Consider the following 17,361-nt stretch of genomic DNA (forward strand, 5'->3'; position numbering starts at 1 on the left):
TAAAGATTCATCCCCTAGGCATAGCATTTACTGATGCTTCCTCCCTGAATTAATTATTAATCTATGTATTTCCAAATGACACTTTTCTAATTCCATCATTTCTTATATGGTCACACATCAGAGATATTGTAGGTTTGATTCCAGACCACCGCAATAAAGTGAATATCACAATAAAGTATGTCACATGAATTTTTTGGTTTCTCAGTGCATATAAAAGTTATGTTTACACTATACTGTAGTCTACTAATGCAATAGCATTATGTCTGAAACAATATATAATACCCAACTTAGAAATACTTTTTTGCTAAAAAATGCTAACCATCATCTGAGCCTTTAGCAAATTGCAGTCTTTTTGCTGGTGAAGGGTCTTGCCTCAATGTTGATTGCTGCTGACATATCAGGGTGGCATTTATTGAAGGTTGGAGTGGCTGTGGCAATTTCTTAGAATAATACAATTTAGTTTCCCACATTGATTAACACATCAGAAAACAAGGCAATGATCCCTGCCCTTGTGGAGCTTACAGTCCAGCAATAATTGCTGCTTCACCTGGAACACAGTCTTGTCAATTCACTGCACCTCTCTGTGCCTCAGTGTCCCCAATCTGCTCAATGGGGGAATAAGCAGGCCTAGGTCAGGCATGGGTAATGGGCCTGGGGTATGATAGATGCCTAACAGAACAACCACTACATAGTTTGGGCTGGGAGTTGATTTTTAATAATAAATTACAATAGGGAAATGGTGGGGATATTTGAACTGGCTTCTTTGGCATGATATGGTGGTGGAGGGAGGGCCCAGGCTGTGCCAGGATCTGGGCTGACTACACAAACTGCTGCTGCTGCTGCTTGGTGGCTGCCTTGTTGGCAAAGTCCTTGCCCTTCTCTGTAGCTGTCAGTGTTTTCTCTTTGCTTTCTCCTTGGCTTCCTTGACTGTCTCAACAAGTGTTTTGGAAGGGGCCTCACTTTGAAGCTTTGCCAAAATGTATTCAAAACCCTTCACGGTCTTGATCATGTTGCTTTTAAACCAGGCCATATCAAATTCCCAGGCAGCCCTAAGATGCCAAATGAGGTAAAGGAGATCTAGGCTTCCCAGCAATTTCAGTCCAGCTGCTGTTATCAGAGTTCATGAAGTAAACACATCATTCCTCTGCCACCACCAGCTTGGCATGGTTGATGTTTCAGGTGAAAGTGACCATGTCTGCTTCTATGAGTCCACAATAGACTCCTCCAGGATGTACACCAAGTAAGCAACATTGGCAGGAAATAGACACTTGGCCCATTGGGGCATCTTATTGGTCTTCTTCAGGAGTCACTGGGACAGGAGCTTCTAGTCAAGGGGATCACCTCCAGGTGTAGAATGTCTTCCACTGAGACAGATTTGCTATAGGGATTCAGGTACCACTGCCAGAAGGCAGCAAATACTTGGCCCCAGGAAATCTAGAGCACACTGTAGTCCAGGAAATATTTCATCATTAACCTGGCTGAAGCAGGCTCAACAACCCTGCAACATCAGGGGTGCAGATGTTGAGGGGGAGACATGAAGAGGCCTGGCTTGGGCTCTGCAAATGCCCACCAGCTTTACAGCTCAGTCACCACCATGCAGTGCCCAACTGCAGCCACTATGAGGAGTTGTTTGGCCAGAAGATTTTCCAGTAGACTTTTCCTAGATCCATTACAGGAATCACTGTCTATAGCTCCTAAAGCCTTAAGAAATGTATTTCTTAAATAAGACTTGAAAGTGGAAATGATTCCTTGTTCCATGAGGTGCAGAATGGATACAGTATTAGCAGGCATGAAAATGTTAATCATGTACATCTCCATCAGAGCTCTTGGATGACCAGGTGCTTTGCAATGAGTCATATAATGTAATACAATTTTAAAAAACCCATGGCATTTATTGTGATCTGGAACTAACACGAGTAATCAAAATAAAATAAACAGAACTTACAAGAAGATGGCAGAACAGGAGAAGCACAGCAAACTTCTCCTTCATGAAAGAGAGTAGATAAGAGGAAAAGGGTGCCCAGAGGTACCACTGGCTTGAGAGGGAACTCTACAACACATAGTGGGGACTTGGATGGAGAGGCAGAGAGACTCTGAGAGGATGGGGTGAGTGTGTTCAACCAGGGTTGCCTCCAGGGTCTGGTGGCAGGAGCTAGATGCCAAGGGCAGGAAGGAGTAGCTTTCAGTGCCCCTGCACACATTTCAACAGTTGGCTGGGGAGATAACACTACACTAGCCCTGTAGCCAGGAGCCCATGTGGGAGAACAGCAGAATTGTGGTGACCACATTTACTCTCCCTCCTGGAAGCCCATGGTGTGCATGGGCAAGAGGCAGGGAGAGGCAAGGGCAATGCATGGAAGTGTGAGGAGCCCTTTCTCAACCCCAGAGGCTTACAGGCATGTGGCAGAGAGGGTCAAGTGTACATTTGAGCCAGGGAATGAGATGCATGGCCCTGAAGTTTGAGAGGGGTCCATTTGGAAGCCAGAAAATTAACAGACTCACTGTGCCCATAAGCAGACTCCCTGCAGAGCTGCACAGGGGCCACCCCTGATCCCCAGGGCTGGCAGTTCTTAGTGCACACAGAGAACTGGTGTACTGACTGGATTTCCACCTGGTTTGGACCCTGCACAGTGCATAGGTGAAGTTGGAGGAAAGATAGCTTGAGAGTAAGAGGTGGCTCAAGAGCACAGTCTGCTGGGAGAACAGGGAAAGTGCATTCCAGGAAGGTATAGCTCTGACAAATTATAGATAAATATTCAAATAATCCTGCATATCTCAAAATAGCCTTATCAGGATAAGCAAATGCCCAGAGGCCAACAGAAAATCACAAGCATATGAACACCCAAGTATATATGGACAAGCCAAATGACCAAATTTAAAAGCTTGAGGAGGCAAAGAATATGGAGCAATTGATCAAAGGAGTACAAATCCCCAAAACAACATCGGTGGGTTAGTAAAGATATAAAGGACATCAAGAATACTCTAGAAGAGCATAAAGATGAATTTGAAACCATAAAACAAAAAGTAGCAGATCTTATGAAATAAACAGTACTGTAAATTGAATTAAAAATATACTAGAGACACAACAGCAGATTTGAAGAGACAGAAGAAAGAATAAGTGAATTAGAGGACAGAATGAATGCAAATGCACAAAAGAACTAATGGTAAAAAATTTTAAAAATTTGAAATGAATCTCAGGGAAATGAAGGATAACATGAAGTATGCAAATAGAAGAATAATTGGTGTCCCAGAAGGAGAAGAGAAGAGTAAAGGGCTAGGAAGGGTATTTGAGGATATAATTGGGGAAAACTTCCCACTCCTTCTAAGTGACATAAATAGGCAAATCAAATAAGCCCAACAAACTGAATACAATAAATCCAAATAAACTCACTCTGAGACATATACTAATCAGAATAGTAAATGATGAAGAGAAGGAAAAATTCCTGAAAGCAGCAAGAGAGAAGCAATTCATGAAATAAAAGGGAAACCACATACGACTAAGTACTGACTACTTAGTGGACACCATGGAGGTGAGAAGGCAGGGTATGAAATAGTTAAGATTCTGAAAGAGAAAAATTCCCAGCCAAGAATTCTTTAACTAGATAAAGCTCTCCTTGAAAATTGAGGGAGAGTTTAAAATTTTCACAAATAATTGTTGAGAGAATTTGTTTATAAGTAATCAGCCCTGCAAGAAAAACTAAAGGGCGCTCTACCAGCTTTGGGAAAAAAAAAAAAAAGAGAGAGACAGCTTCAGAGAAAGGCACAGAACTGAAGAATATTGGTAAGGGTAACTTAAAGGAAAAAAAAAAAAAGACAGGGGGCAGGGATAGATCTGACAATTAAAAACCATAGGATAAGATGGCTGGTTTAAGAAATGCCTTCACAGTAATAACTTTGAATGTGAATGGATTCAACTCCCCAATTAAAAGGTACAGACTGGTATAATGAATTAAAAATTATGACCCATCCATATGCTGTTTACAAGGCTCATCTTAGACTAGTGACACAGAGACTGAAAGTGAAAGGATGGAAATAAAATGTTCCACACAAGGTGCAACCAAAAGAAAGGAGGGGTAGCTAAACTAATATCAGAAAAAATAGACTTTAAATGCAAAGATGTAATAAGAGACAAAGAACACCACTAAATATTAACAAAAGTGAAAATTTGTCAAGAAGAAATAACAAACTTAAATGTTTATGCACCCAAATGAGGAACTCTAAAGTACATGAGAAAAACAATGACTAAACTGAAGGGAGCAATAGACATTTCTATGATAATAATGGGTGACTTCAGTACACCACTCTTTTCTATAGATAGAACAAATAGAGTACCAATAAGGAAATTGAGAACCTAAACAATATGATAGACAAATTAGACATAAGTCATATTAGATTATTATATCTCAAAGTACCAGGATACACTTTCTTCATTAGCATTCATGGAACATTCTCCAGGACAGCTCATATGATGGGGCACATAACAAGTCTTAATAAACATAAAAAGATTGAAATTTTTCAAATTACACTCTCAGACCAGAATGGAATGCAATTAAAAATCAATAACCACCAAAGAACCAGAATTTTCACAACACACTCCTAAATACACTCCTAAACAACCAGTGGGGAAAAGAAGAAATTGCAAGAGGAATAGGTAAATGCCTAGAGATGAGTGAAAGTGAGAGCACAACAAATCAAAACCTGTGGGATGCAGTGAAGGTGGTGCTGTGGGGCAAATTTATAGCTTTAAATGCATACATTAAAAATGAAGAAAAGTTAAAACCAAACACCTAACTGAACAACTAATGAGGCCAGAGAATGATCACCAAATTATCCATAAATCAAGTAGAAGGAAAGAAATAACAAAGATTTAAGCATAAATAAATTAGCTGGATAACAAAACAAACAAACAAAAAACAATAGAATAAATAAAACCAATAGTTGATTCTTGAGAAGATCAACAAGATTGACAAACCCTTAGCTAGACTGACAAAGTCAAAAAGAGAGAAGATCCAAATAAACAAAATCAGAAATGAGAGCAAGGTAATTATATGGATCCTGAAGAAATTTTAAAAATCATGATACTATGAACAACTGAACAACAAATTACACAACTTAGAGGAAATGTAATTTCCTGGAAACACATGAACAACCTAGACTGACCTGAAAATAAATAGAAAACCTCAACAAACCAATCACAAGCAAAGAGATCCAATCAGTCACAAAAAAATCAACCTACAAAGAAAAGTCCAGGTCCAGAAAGCTTCAGAGGGATATTTTACTAAATTTTTGAAAAAGAATTGACACCATTCCTGCTTAAACTGTTTCAAAAAATTGAAGAAAAAGGAACACTGCCTAACTAATTTTATGAAGTTAATGTCACTCTAATACCAAATCAAGATAAAGATACTTTAAGGAAAGAAAACTACAGGCTAATCTCCCTAATGAATTTAAATGCAAAAAATTCCCAACAAAATACTGGCTAATTTAATCTAAGGGCACATTAAAAGAATTATACACCACGACCAAGTGGGGTTCATTTTTCTGGCATGTAAGGGTCATTCAACATAATAAAATCAATCAACAAATTAACAAATTGAATGGGAAAAACAAATATTCATCTTGATAGAAGCTGAAAAAAGCATTTGACAAAAACTAGCATCCCTTTTTGATAAAAATACTTCAAAAGCAGGAATTAAGGAAACTTCATCAATATGATAAAGGGAATATATGAAAAACCCACAGCCAGCATAGTACTCAATGGTGAGAAATTGAAAGCCTTCCCCCTAAATTGGGAATGAGACAAGGATGCCCATTGTCACTATTATTATTCATGATTGTGCTAGAAGGTCTAGTGAGAGCAATTCACCATGATGAAGGAATAAAAGGTATCCAAATGGGGAAGAAAGAAGTAAAACTGTCATTATTTGCAGCTGATATGATCTTATATTTGGAAAAACCTGAGAAATCCATGACAATGCTTCTTGAGGTAATAAACAAATTCAGCAGAGTGGCAGGATACAAGATTAATGCACATAAGTCAGTAATGTTCCTATATGCTAGCAATGACCTAATTGAAGAGGCACTCAAGAAAAAAATTCTACTCACAATAGCAACTAAAATAAATCAAGTACCTAGGAATAAACATAACCAAGGATGTTAAAGACCTCTACTCAGAAAATTACAAAATGTTACTAAAAGATATCAAAGAGGACCTAATTAGGTGGAAAGATATTCCATATTCATGGATAGGAAGGCTAAACATCATTAAGATGTCAATTCTACCCAAACTGATCTACAGATTCAATGAAGTTCCAATCAAAATTACAAAAACCTGCTTTGCAGACTTGGAAAAGCCAGGTATCAAATTTATTTGAAAGGGAAAAGGGCCTCAAATTGTCAAAAACATTCTAAAAAAGAAGAACGAAGTGGGAGGACTTACACTTCCTGAACTTAAAACCTACTATAAAGCCACAGTGGTCAAAATAGCATAGTATTTGCACAAAGATAGATATATTGATCAATGGAATTATTCTAGTTTGCTAATGCTGCGGAATGCAAAACACCAGAGATGGATTGGCTTTTATAAAAAGGGGGTTTATTTGGCTATACAGTTACAGTCTTAAGGCCATGAAGTGTCCAAGGTAACACATCAGTAATCGAGTACCTTCACTGGAGGATGGCCAGTGGCATCCAGAAAACCTCTGTTAGCTGGAAAGGCACGTGACTGGCGTCTGCTCCAAAGTTCTGGTTTCAAAATGGCTTTCTCCCAGGATGTTCCTCTCTAGCAAGCTTGCTCCTCTTCAAAACATCACTCATAGCTGCACTGAGTTCCATCTCTGAGTCAGCACATTTATATGGCTCCACTGACCAAGGCCCACCCTGAATGGATGGGGCCATGCCTCCATGGAAATATCCTATCATCTACAGTTGGGTGGGGTGCATCTTCATGCAAACAACCTAATTCAAACGTTCCAACTTAATCCCCACTATTCTGTCTGCCCCACAAGATTGCATCAAAGAATCTGGCTTTTTCTGGGGGACATAATACATTCAAAACGGCACAGGAATCAAATAAAGAGTTTGGAAATAGGTCTCCATATCTATGGTCAACTGATTTTTGATAAGGCCCCTGCTCTAGTTTGCTAATGCTGCTGGAATGCAAAACACCAGAAATGGATTGGCTTTTACAAAAGGGGGTCTACTTGGTTACACAGTTACAGTCCTAAGGCCACAAAGTGTCCAAGGTAAGGCATCAACAATCGGTTACCTTCACTGGAGGATGGCCAATAGTGTCTGGAAAACCTCTGTTAGCTGGAAAGTCATGTGGCTGGTGTCTGCTCCAGGGTTCTGGTTTCAAAATGGCTTTCTCCCAGGACATTCCTCTCTAGGCTTCAGCTTCACTCCAAAATGTTACTCTCAGTTGCTCTTGGGGCATTTGTCCTCTCTTAGCTTCTCTGGAGCAAAAGTCGGCTTTCAAAGGCCGTCTCCAAAATGTCTCTGTAAGCTGAAGATCCTCTCAGTTCCAGAGCTTTCTTCAAAGTGTCCCTCTTGGCTGTAGCTCATCTTTAAGATGTCACTCTCAGGTGCAGCTACACTGAATTCCCTCTGTCTGTCAGCCCATTTATATGGCTCCACTGATCAAGGCCCACCCTGAATGGGTGGGGCCACGCCTCCATGGGAATATCTCATCAGTTATCACCCACAGTTGGGCAGGGCACATTCCATGGAAACACTCAAAGAATTACAATCTAATTAACACTGATAGGTCTGCCCACACAAGATTACATCAAAGATAATGGCATTTGGGGGACATAATACATTCAAACTGGCAGAGCCCCCAAGTCCACTAAACTTGTACAGAACAGTCTCTTCAACAAATGGGGCTGGGAGAACTGGTTTCCATATCCAAAAGAATGAAAGAGGACACCTACCTCACAACCTACAGAAAAATTGACTCAGATTGACCAAAGACCTGCGTATAAGAGAGAGCACCATAAAACTCTTAGAAGATAATATAGGGAAACATCTTCAAGACCTAGTAATAGGAGGTAGCTTCTTAGATCTTACAACCAAAGCAGAAGCAATGAAAGAAAAAATAGATAAATTGGAACTCCTCAAAACTAAAAGCTTCTGTGTCTCAAAAGACTGTCAAAAAGTAGAAGAGGCAGCCAACTCATTGGGAGAAAATATTTGAAAACCATGTATCTGATAAGAGACTGAAATCCGGCATATGTAAAGAAATCCTACAACTCATTGACAATAATACAAAGAGCCCAATTATAAAATGGGCAAAAGATATGAAAAGATGTTTTTCCAAAGAGAAAATACAAATGGCTAAAAAAAACACATGAAAAAGTGTTCATCTTCACTAGCTATTAGGGGAATGCAAATCAAAACCACAATGGGGTAACTCACACCAATAAGAGTGGCTGCCATTAAACAAACAGGAAACAACAAGTGCTGGAGAGGATGAGGAGAAATAGGAGCTCTTTTCATTGCTAGTGGGAATGTATAATGGTACAGCTTCTGTGGAAGACACTTCGGTGGTTACTCAGAAAACTAGATATCAAGTTACTCTATGATCTGGCAATTCCACTTCTCAGTATATATCCAGAAGATCTGAAAGCAGTGACATGAACAAGCATTTGCTCACCAATATTCATAATGGCATTGATTATAGTTGTCAAGAGATAGAAACATTCCAAGTGTCCTTCAACAGATGAGTGGAAAAACAAAAAGTTGTATGTACATATGATGGACCACACAGCAGTAAGAAGGAACAAAATTCTGAAACATATGACAACTTGGATGAACCTTGAAGATATAATGCTGAATGAAATAAGTCAGACACAAAAGTAGAGATATTATGTGTTACCACTACTCTGAACTCCCTGAACAATGTAAAGTCAGTATCTTATTATGTAGGATATAGGGGACCTTAATGATAGACAGAAGCTGGTGAAGGGGAATGATAAACTAACATGTTCAGATATGTTAATGAGACTGAATTTATAGGTATGGGAATGGATGGGGTGATCATTGTTCATTAATGGGATTATAAGCATCAGAGTTGCACTGAATGTGAACATTTTTGAAAGTGTTTTTTCAAAGGCATATATCCCGCAGATTACAATATAAATAAGTGCTTTCATGATATACTTCTAAGGTATGACACCAGTACAAAGAGTTAACAACAGAGTGGTATATGGGAAAAACTGCCTATTGCATCCTGGGGACTATAATTAATAGGAATAACTTACTAGTACCACACAAATACTAGGGATAAATAAATAAGGGCTGAAGTGTTTTGGGTCATGAGAATTTTTTTTTTTTAATGGAGAGTGATGATGATTGTACAACTAAGTGAAGATAGTGTGGGACATTGATTGTTCGACTTGGATAGAACATCTGCTATGTGAAATTAGGACACACCTACTTGAAAAGTCAAGCCCTCAATCTTGAGGCTTGCTTTTGGGAAAGTTTTGGCTAAAGATGGGAGAGAGCTCATTTATAATTATGCCTAGCAGTCACCTCCAGAGAACTTCTTTTGTCTCTCAGATGTGGTCTTTCTCTAAGCCTATCTCTGCAAATAAATTCATTTCCCTCCCCCTGAGGTGGGACATGACTCCCAGGTGAGTGAGTCTCCTTGGCAACATGGGACATGGATCCCAGTAATGAACCTGGCCCTGACATCAAGGGATTTAAAATGCCTTTTTGACCAAAAGGGGAAAATAAAGGCAACACAATAAGGTTTCAGTGGCTAAGAGATTTCAAATAGAATCAAGAGCCTGGGATTTACTCCTATGCAAACTTCAGCTAGATATGCCAAATGGCCACAGTATGACAAGCCCAAGTCAACAGTAGTCCCTAAACCCCTAAAGAATACCCTGTTTCCTCTCTGAGACTCTATAAAATTTCACTTACTAAATTTATTTTTCAGAAACTTAAATCCTCCAGAGTATTCCTATGCCAGATAAGCCCCAAATCCTAGAGGAAACAGCCTCTTCAAGAACATCACCCAGATGCATCCCCCTTTCCCATAAAATCAACACTACTTTTCAACATGAACAAGTTAAGGTGGTCAGTGCCTTCATATCCCTGAAGATCAGGAAAGTGATTAAACTAGAGGAAGGGGTAGCAACAGATAAGACAGAATTCAACAAAGCATTATGAATACTGAATTTTTATATAACTTTTTGGCTTAGTTGCTAGGTTTATCAGAATAGCTAGAAGGAAAGAACTGAAATGATGAAACTGTAAACCATAACATTCTTTGAGATTTGCTCTATAGCTACTTGTTAAATTGTACTTGGAAAGTTATCACCTTTCTGTATATATGTTATATTTCATAATAAGGAACTAAGTGAAACTGTGGAGCTATAACCCGTAAGATTATTTGAAATTTGCTCTCTACCTACTTGTTAAATTGCATTTTGAAAGTTATCACTTTAATGTATATATGTTATATTCCACAATTACAAATGAAAATAAAAACACAACAATATGAACACCCCCCTATGTGGGACATGACTCCCAGGAATGAACCTGTCCCTGGCATCAAGGGATTGAGAATGCCTTCTTAACCAAAAGGGGGAAAAGAAATGTAACTCAGAAATGTAACTCAGAAGAAGATTGAGACAGTGGTCAAATAAGGTTTCAGGGGCTAAGATATTTCAAACATAGTTGAGAGGCTATCCTGTATGTTAATCTTATGCAAGCTTCAGTTAGATATTGCAAATAGCCACAGTAAACCATGCCCAAACCAACAGTATTCACAAAAGTCCCATGAATACCCAGGTACCTGAGACCCTATAAATGTTTCATACACTGTATTTTGCAGTGACTTAAAACGTCCAGGTTGTTCCCAAACCCAGAGGCACCAGTCTCTCCAACAACATCAACAAACTGCATCCCCCTTCCACATAATGTTGACACACCTTTTCAATATGAACAAGTTAGAGTGGTCATTGCCCAAATATCCTTGAAGATTGAGACAGTGATCAAATGAGAGGGAAGACTAGCAACAGACATGATAGGATTTAACACAGGATTATGATTACTGAATCATTATATAGATTTTTTTAGTCTCTTGTGTATTAGAACAGCTAGAAGGAAATAACTGAAATTGTGGGGAACTGTAACCCACACTAAACTTTGAAATTTGCTCTATAACCGCTTGTTAAACTGTACTTTGATAGTTATTTTTCTGTATGTATGTTATATTTCACAATAAAAAATGTTTAAAAAGCCAATATGAAGAGTCCTTACAGATGCTGCCTTTCTGCCACCACAGTCCCTAAGCCCCAGCCTTGGTCAACCCCACTGTGTTCTCTGACATTGTGGTTGAGTGAACCCTTGGGAATCTCCTTTGCACTGTTTGCAAAGTTCCCAAGAAAGCAAAATTTTTCATTCTCTGAGCACTGTGGAGAAAGGATTTGGTTATAAGTGTTCTTGCTTTAACAGAATTATTCCTGGGTTTATATGCCAGTGTGGTGAATTCACATGCCATAATGGCACTGGTGGCAAGTCCTTTTACAGGGAGAAGTTTGATGATGAGGACTTTATCCTGAAGCATACAGATTCTGGCATCTTGTCCATGGCCAATGCTGGATGCAATACAAATTGTTCCATTTTTCATCTGCACTGTGAAAACTGGGTTGTTGGATGGCAAGCATGTGGTTTTTGGCAAGGTGAAAGAAGGCATGAAACTTGTGGAAACCATGGAGTGCTTTTGGTCTAGTAACTGCAAGACTGTGCCAGTTTGAATGTATTATGTCCCCAGAAAAAGCCATATTCTTTGATGCAACCTTATGGGGCAGACATTTTAGTGCTGATTAGATTGGAATCCTTTGAGTGTTTCCATGGAGATGTGCCCCACCGAACTGTGGGTGATGACTCTGATTGGATACTTTCCATGGAGGTGTTACCCCACCCATTCAGGGTGGGTCTAAATTAAATCACTGAAGCCATATAAATGAGCCAACAAACAGAAGGAACTCAGTGCAGCTGAGAGTGACATTTTAAAGAGGAGCTACAGCCAAGAGGGACACTTTGAAGAATGCCCAGGAGCTGAGAGAGGAGCTGCAGATAAGAGACAGTTTGAAGACAGTCCTTGAAAGCAGACTTTTGTTGCAGAGAAGCTAAGACAGGAAAAATGCCCCAAGAGCAACTAAGGGTGACATTTTTGTGGAACTGCAGCCTAGAGAGGAACATCCTGAGAGAAAGCCATTTGAACTCAGAACTTTGGAGCATAGGCCAGCCATGTGCCTTCCCAGCTAACAGAGGTTTTCCAGACACCATTGGCTATCCTCCAGTGAAGGTATCTGATTGTTGATGCATTACCTTGGACACTCTATGACCTTAAGACTGTAACTGTGTAACCAAATAAACCCCCTTTATATAAGTTGATACATTTCTGGTGTTTTGCATTCTGGCAGCATTGGCAAACTAGAACAACCAGCAAGATCACTATTGTCCACTGCGGATGAGACTAATAAATTTGATTTGTGTTTTGTCTTAATCACCAGATCGTTTCTTCTCTAGCTCAGCAAAGCACCCCATGACTCATGGTCTGCTCTCAGTATCCTATCATATTTGTGCTTTCACTGCATTTCTTTGGGTTCCACATTATCCTCCCCTTCCAATTCTAGCTGTATTGCAGAGTTAAATTAATGATTATGAAATAAAACCTTAAACAACAAAACAAAACAAAAGAATATGAACAAATGTTTTAGAATCATACTCCCAACAAAGGAGACTAAAAAAATTGTATTGCCTTCTCAACAGCTTCTCACTTTATGGATCATTTCTAGTTGGAAACATTTTGTAACAGAGTAGTAGTATCTCCTTTCAGCATGATCTCCCCTAGTTGTTTTCTTGACTTGTTTTAGAATGAATCTTTTCTGTATCATCTAATATGAGGTTCATATACTCATCAAAACCAATGACACAACTTTCTATCCATATATTTACTTGTTCATAGAGCCACACCTGAATCTGCAATCTATTCTGAAAATATCTGATGATAAGGTTTATTCTTTTTTGGCCCTGGCTATGGTACACAATGGTAGAAATTCACAAAGACCACACAAACTACAGCAGTAATATTTTGAAAGGAATCTTTTTTTCTAAGCAGTAGTTCTCAACAGTATACTTAAAATAGTCAGTAAACCATGTTGTAAACAGATGTACTATCATCCGGGCTTTGTTGTTCCATTTGTAGAGCACAGGCAGAGTAGATATAGCAAATTCTTAAGGACCCTAGGGTTTTGAGAATGGTAAATGAGTATTGGCTTCAGCTTAAAGTCACCAGCTGCATTAGCCCCTAATAAGAGGGCCAATCTGTCCCTTGAAGCTTTGAAACCAGGCATTGACTTCTCTCTAGCTATCAAAGTCTTAGACTGTAATTTCTTTCAATAGAAGTCTGTTTGGTCAACATTGAAAATCTGTTGCTTAGTGTAGCCACCTTCATCAGTTATCTTAGCTAGATCTTCTGGATAACTTGATGCAGCTTCCATATCAACACCTTGCACTTTTATACTTTGGAGATGGTTTCTTTCCTTAAACCTCATGAACCACATGGATTAGGCCCTAACTCTCTTTAAAATATTGTGAGAATTCCCAAAATGTGACAAAGAGACACGTGACAGGTGAGCACATGCTGTTGGAATGGCACTGATAGACTTGCTCAACTCAAGTTTGTAAACAACACAATGCTCGTGAAGAGCAATAAAGCAAGCACAATAACATGAGAAATGCCTGTGTAATTTTATCTGTAAGGACTTAGAATCTAGTGTTATTCACTTTATTTTTTTCCCTGTTTATTTGATTTATTTTTTAATGGAAAAACAAAAGTGCAAAATTCATTCAATAAATATCATTTGATCTTTATGCAGTTTTGCTGCAAAAAGTGAAGTCTGTGATTTTAGAATGATTATAGCAATTTATCAACAAAGTGATCAGTTTTCACAGAGTTTCAATAATTGCCGTGATTTCCTTGAACTGTCTGTAGAGATTCTGAAACTGTGGAATTGTCATTTCAAAGGACTTGTTCTTTACTTGGCCTAAATAATCTGCCAGTTTTAGCATGACTGCAACATAAGGATATTTAAAAGATCTGCAATTGTTGGAGCTCACAGCCATACCCAGTTTCCATAGGAAATCTATAATCTGGTTGGTGACCTGAGACTTAGCATCTAGCAGTGACTTGCTAGGCCCCTCCATGGCAGGCTAAGGCTTGGACAGTGGACTCGTGCTAACACTTCCCTGCAGTCAACAGTTCTGCTTCCTATTACTCACTTTAAATTCATTATTTATGTCACATATTAGTCCAGTGGGAGTCCCTTTACACTAACTCCTATGTCCTTTTGATGTGTTTCCATTTTTCTTTGAGTGCTTCCTTATTTTCTAGCCAAGGTGTTCCTAGATAATTTTCTTTTTTCCCAGTCCTGAATTTAGCAATTTCACAAGGGAGCTCTTGTTCCATTTAGAGGAGCATAATATTAGAAATCAAGATGTTAGTGATAGGGGTTCATTGCTACTGGAATGTAATTGTAGTCATTTTGATAACCCCAATTCATATCCAAAAGGACAAGATTCATGCTACCTTCTTCCTTTACCAAATTTTAACTCCTTCATTGATGGTGAGAAATATGGTTCCCAGTATCCATAATATATTTGCTTATTCCCTGAATTCTAGAAGACAGAGAAAGTAGTTATAGAATAGCTAATTTGTACCTCTGCAAAAAAGAAACTTTGAAACTATGGTTCATTGTTTGTTTATAGTTTTTTTTCCCTCTAAACAGAGGACCTATGGTGCAAACATGGTGTTCAAAAATTACTTGGGGACTCAGCCAGGTGATCAAGGTTAACATCAACAGTGATAAATCTTTTTGACAGCAGGTACACTTGCTATGATGTGATGAGAGTGGCACTTTACTTCTGTTGTTTTCCTCCCCAAAACACAACTTCAGTCTAATTATGCAACAGACAAATCCAAATTGAGGGGCATTCTACAAAATACCTGACCAGTATTCCTCAAAATTTTTAGGGTCATCAAAAACAAGGAATGTCTGAAAAACTGTCACAGCCAGGAGGAATCTAAGAAGACGTGATGGCTAAATGTAATAAGGCATCCTAGTTGGGAGCTTGGAACCCAAAAAGTACATTAGATAAAAAGTAAGGAAAACTGAATAAAGCATGGACTTTAATTTATAATAATGCATCAATATTGGCCCATTACTTGTGAGAAAAATACCATATTAATGTAAGATTAAATAATAGGGTAAAATGGAACTCTCTGTACTATCTTTGCAATTTTTAGTAAATCTAAAAATGTTCTAAAATAAAAAGAATGAAATTTTCCCTCTGGCTGGCCAGAACAGGAAATATTTCCATCCTTGTACAATCTCTATTTTTGTATGCAGCTGTCTCTAGTAGGGCACTCTAGCCATTTTGACATTCCTGGACTCAGCATCATCATTCCAAGCAATATCTTAAATAAACTTTATTTTAGAACTGGAACACCAACCATGCCCAGCTGATGGTGGTGGAGGAATGATGTGTGTACTACATGAACTCTGATAACAGCAGCTGGACAGAAATTGCCAGGAAACCTTGGTCTCCTTTAGCTTATTTGGCTGCCCAGGAATTTGATCTGATCTGGTTTAAAAGCAACATATGAAGGGTTTTTGATACATCTTCACCATGCTACAATGTGAGGCTCCTTCCAAACACTTGTTGAGATAGCCAAGCAAGCCAAGAAGAAAGCAGAGATGACACTGGAAGCTAGAGAAAGCTAAGGATATTGCAAAAAAGGCAGCCACTAAGAAGTAGCAAAAGCAGCAGTTTGTGGAGCCAGCCTAGGCTCTGGCACAACCTGGGCCCTGCCTCCACTACCACAGCATGCTAGTGAAGTCAGCTCAAATCTCTCCACACTTTCCTCATTGTAATTTATTATTAAAATCAACTTCCAGCCACAACTGTCTATGTGGTGGGTTGGGGTGGAAGCTCTGTCAGTCATCTACCATACCCCAGGCCTATTTTCCATGCTTGAGCTGGGCCTTCTTCCTCTATTGGGCAGCTTGGGACACAGGCACAGAGAGGTACAGTGAATTGACCAGACTGTGTTCCAGGAGGAGCAGCAATTATTGCTGGACTGTAAGCCACACGAGGGCAGGGATCATTGCCTTGTTCTCTAATGTGTCCCATCAGAAACCTGGAAAAATACCTAGCATGTAATAGGCACTTGTTAATTATTTGTTGGACTCAGTTAAAAAAGAGAAAATCTGGAAAGGATTCACTTTTCTGGATGCCATTAAGAACATTCATGATTTGTGGGAGGAGGTTAAAATAAAAACATTAATGGGAATTTGAAAGAAATTAATTCCAACCCCAAAGGATGATTTTGAGGGTTTCAGGACTTCAGTGGAGAAGTAGCTGTCAATGTGGTGAAAAGAGCAAGAGAACTAGAATTACAACTCAACAACAAAAGACAACTCAATTTAAAGATGGGTAAAGGACTTGAATAGACATTTCTCCAAGAAAAGATACACATATTGATCTCCACACACACAAAAAAGAAAAGATATACAAATAGCCAATAAGCACATGAAAAGATGCTCAACATTATTAGCCATTAGGGAAATGCAAATCAAAAACACAATGAGATACCACTTCACACCTGCTAGGAAGGCTGTTATTTAAAAGATGGAAAATAACAAGCATGGGTGAGGAAACAGAGAAATTGGAACCTGTTTTAGTTTCCTGGCTCCTAAAGCAAAGGGTTGGCTTAAACAATGGAAATTTATTTGCTCATGTGTTTGAGGCTGGAAATCCAAAAACAAGGCAGTTCTTGGGTTGGCTGCCAGCAATACCTGATCCTTGGCTTTTCTGCCACACGGCAATGCACATGGTAGCCTCCCTGGCTTCTCAGTTCCCTTGACTTACAGCTTCTGTTTGTTTTCTGTGGTTTTCTCTCTGTGATCTTCCCTATAAGACCTTCAATAATAGGATTAAGACCCATCCTGATTCAGCTGGGCCACACTTTAATTGAACTAACCTCTTCAAAAGGTCCTATTTACAAGGGTTCACAGACATAGGAAAGGATTCAGTTTAAGAACATGTTTTTCTGAGGCATATAGCTCCAAGCCAGCTCAGAACACTTATATGTTGTTGGTGGGAATGTAAAATGTTGCAGCTACTGTAGAAAGCAGATTTTGTTCCTCAGAATGTTAAACATAGAATTACTATATGACCCAGCAACTTCATTTCCAAGTATATTTAAGATAATGCTTGGAGTGATGAAGCTGTGAGTCCAGGAAGGTCAAAATGGCTAGAGTTCCAGGGCATAGTGCCCTATTG

General features: G+C 38.9%; 1 protein-coding gene and 1 pseudogene across 1 annotated transcript; both read right to left on the reverse strand.

The window, feature by feature from the left end:
- Nucleotides 1-818: 818 nt before the first annotated feature.
- On the reverse strand, nt 819-1,470 carry LOC119504766 (annotated as a pseudogene).
- Nucleotides 1,471-13,965: 12,495 nt separating this feature from the next.
- On the reverse strand, nt 13,966-14,223 carry LOC119504767 (COMM domain-containing protein 6-like). Its single transcript, XM_037797299.1, has one exon. The coding sequence runs from the start codon at nt 14,221-14,223 to the stop codon at nt 13,966-13,968; it is 258 nt and encodes an 85-aa protein (XP_037653227.1).
- Between the last annotated feature and the right edge of the window lie 3,138 nt (nt 14,224-17,361).

Source organism: Choloepus didactylus, chromosome 10 (genome assembly GCF_015220235.1).
Source record: "Choloepus didactylus isolate mChoDid1 chromosome 10, mChoDid1.pri, whole genome shotgun sequence".
Taxonomy (NCBI): Eukaryota; Metazoa; Chordata; class Mammalia; order Pilosa; family Megalonychidae; genus Choloepus; species Choloepus didactylus.

Bases quoted from the DNA above. Each gene is read 5' to 3' on its own strand.
- LOC119504767 (XM_037797299.1), bottom strand. From the start codon at position 14,223: ATGGAGGGGCCTAGCAAGTCACTGCTAGATGCTAAGTCTCAGGTCACC.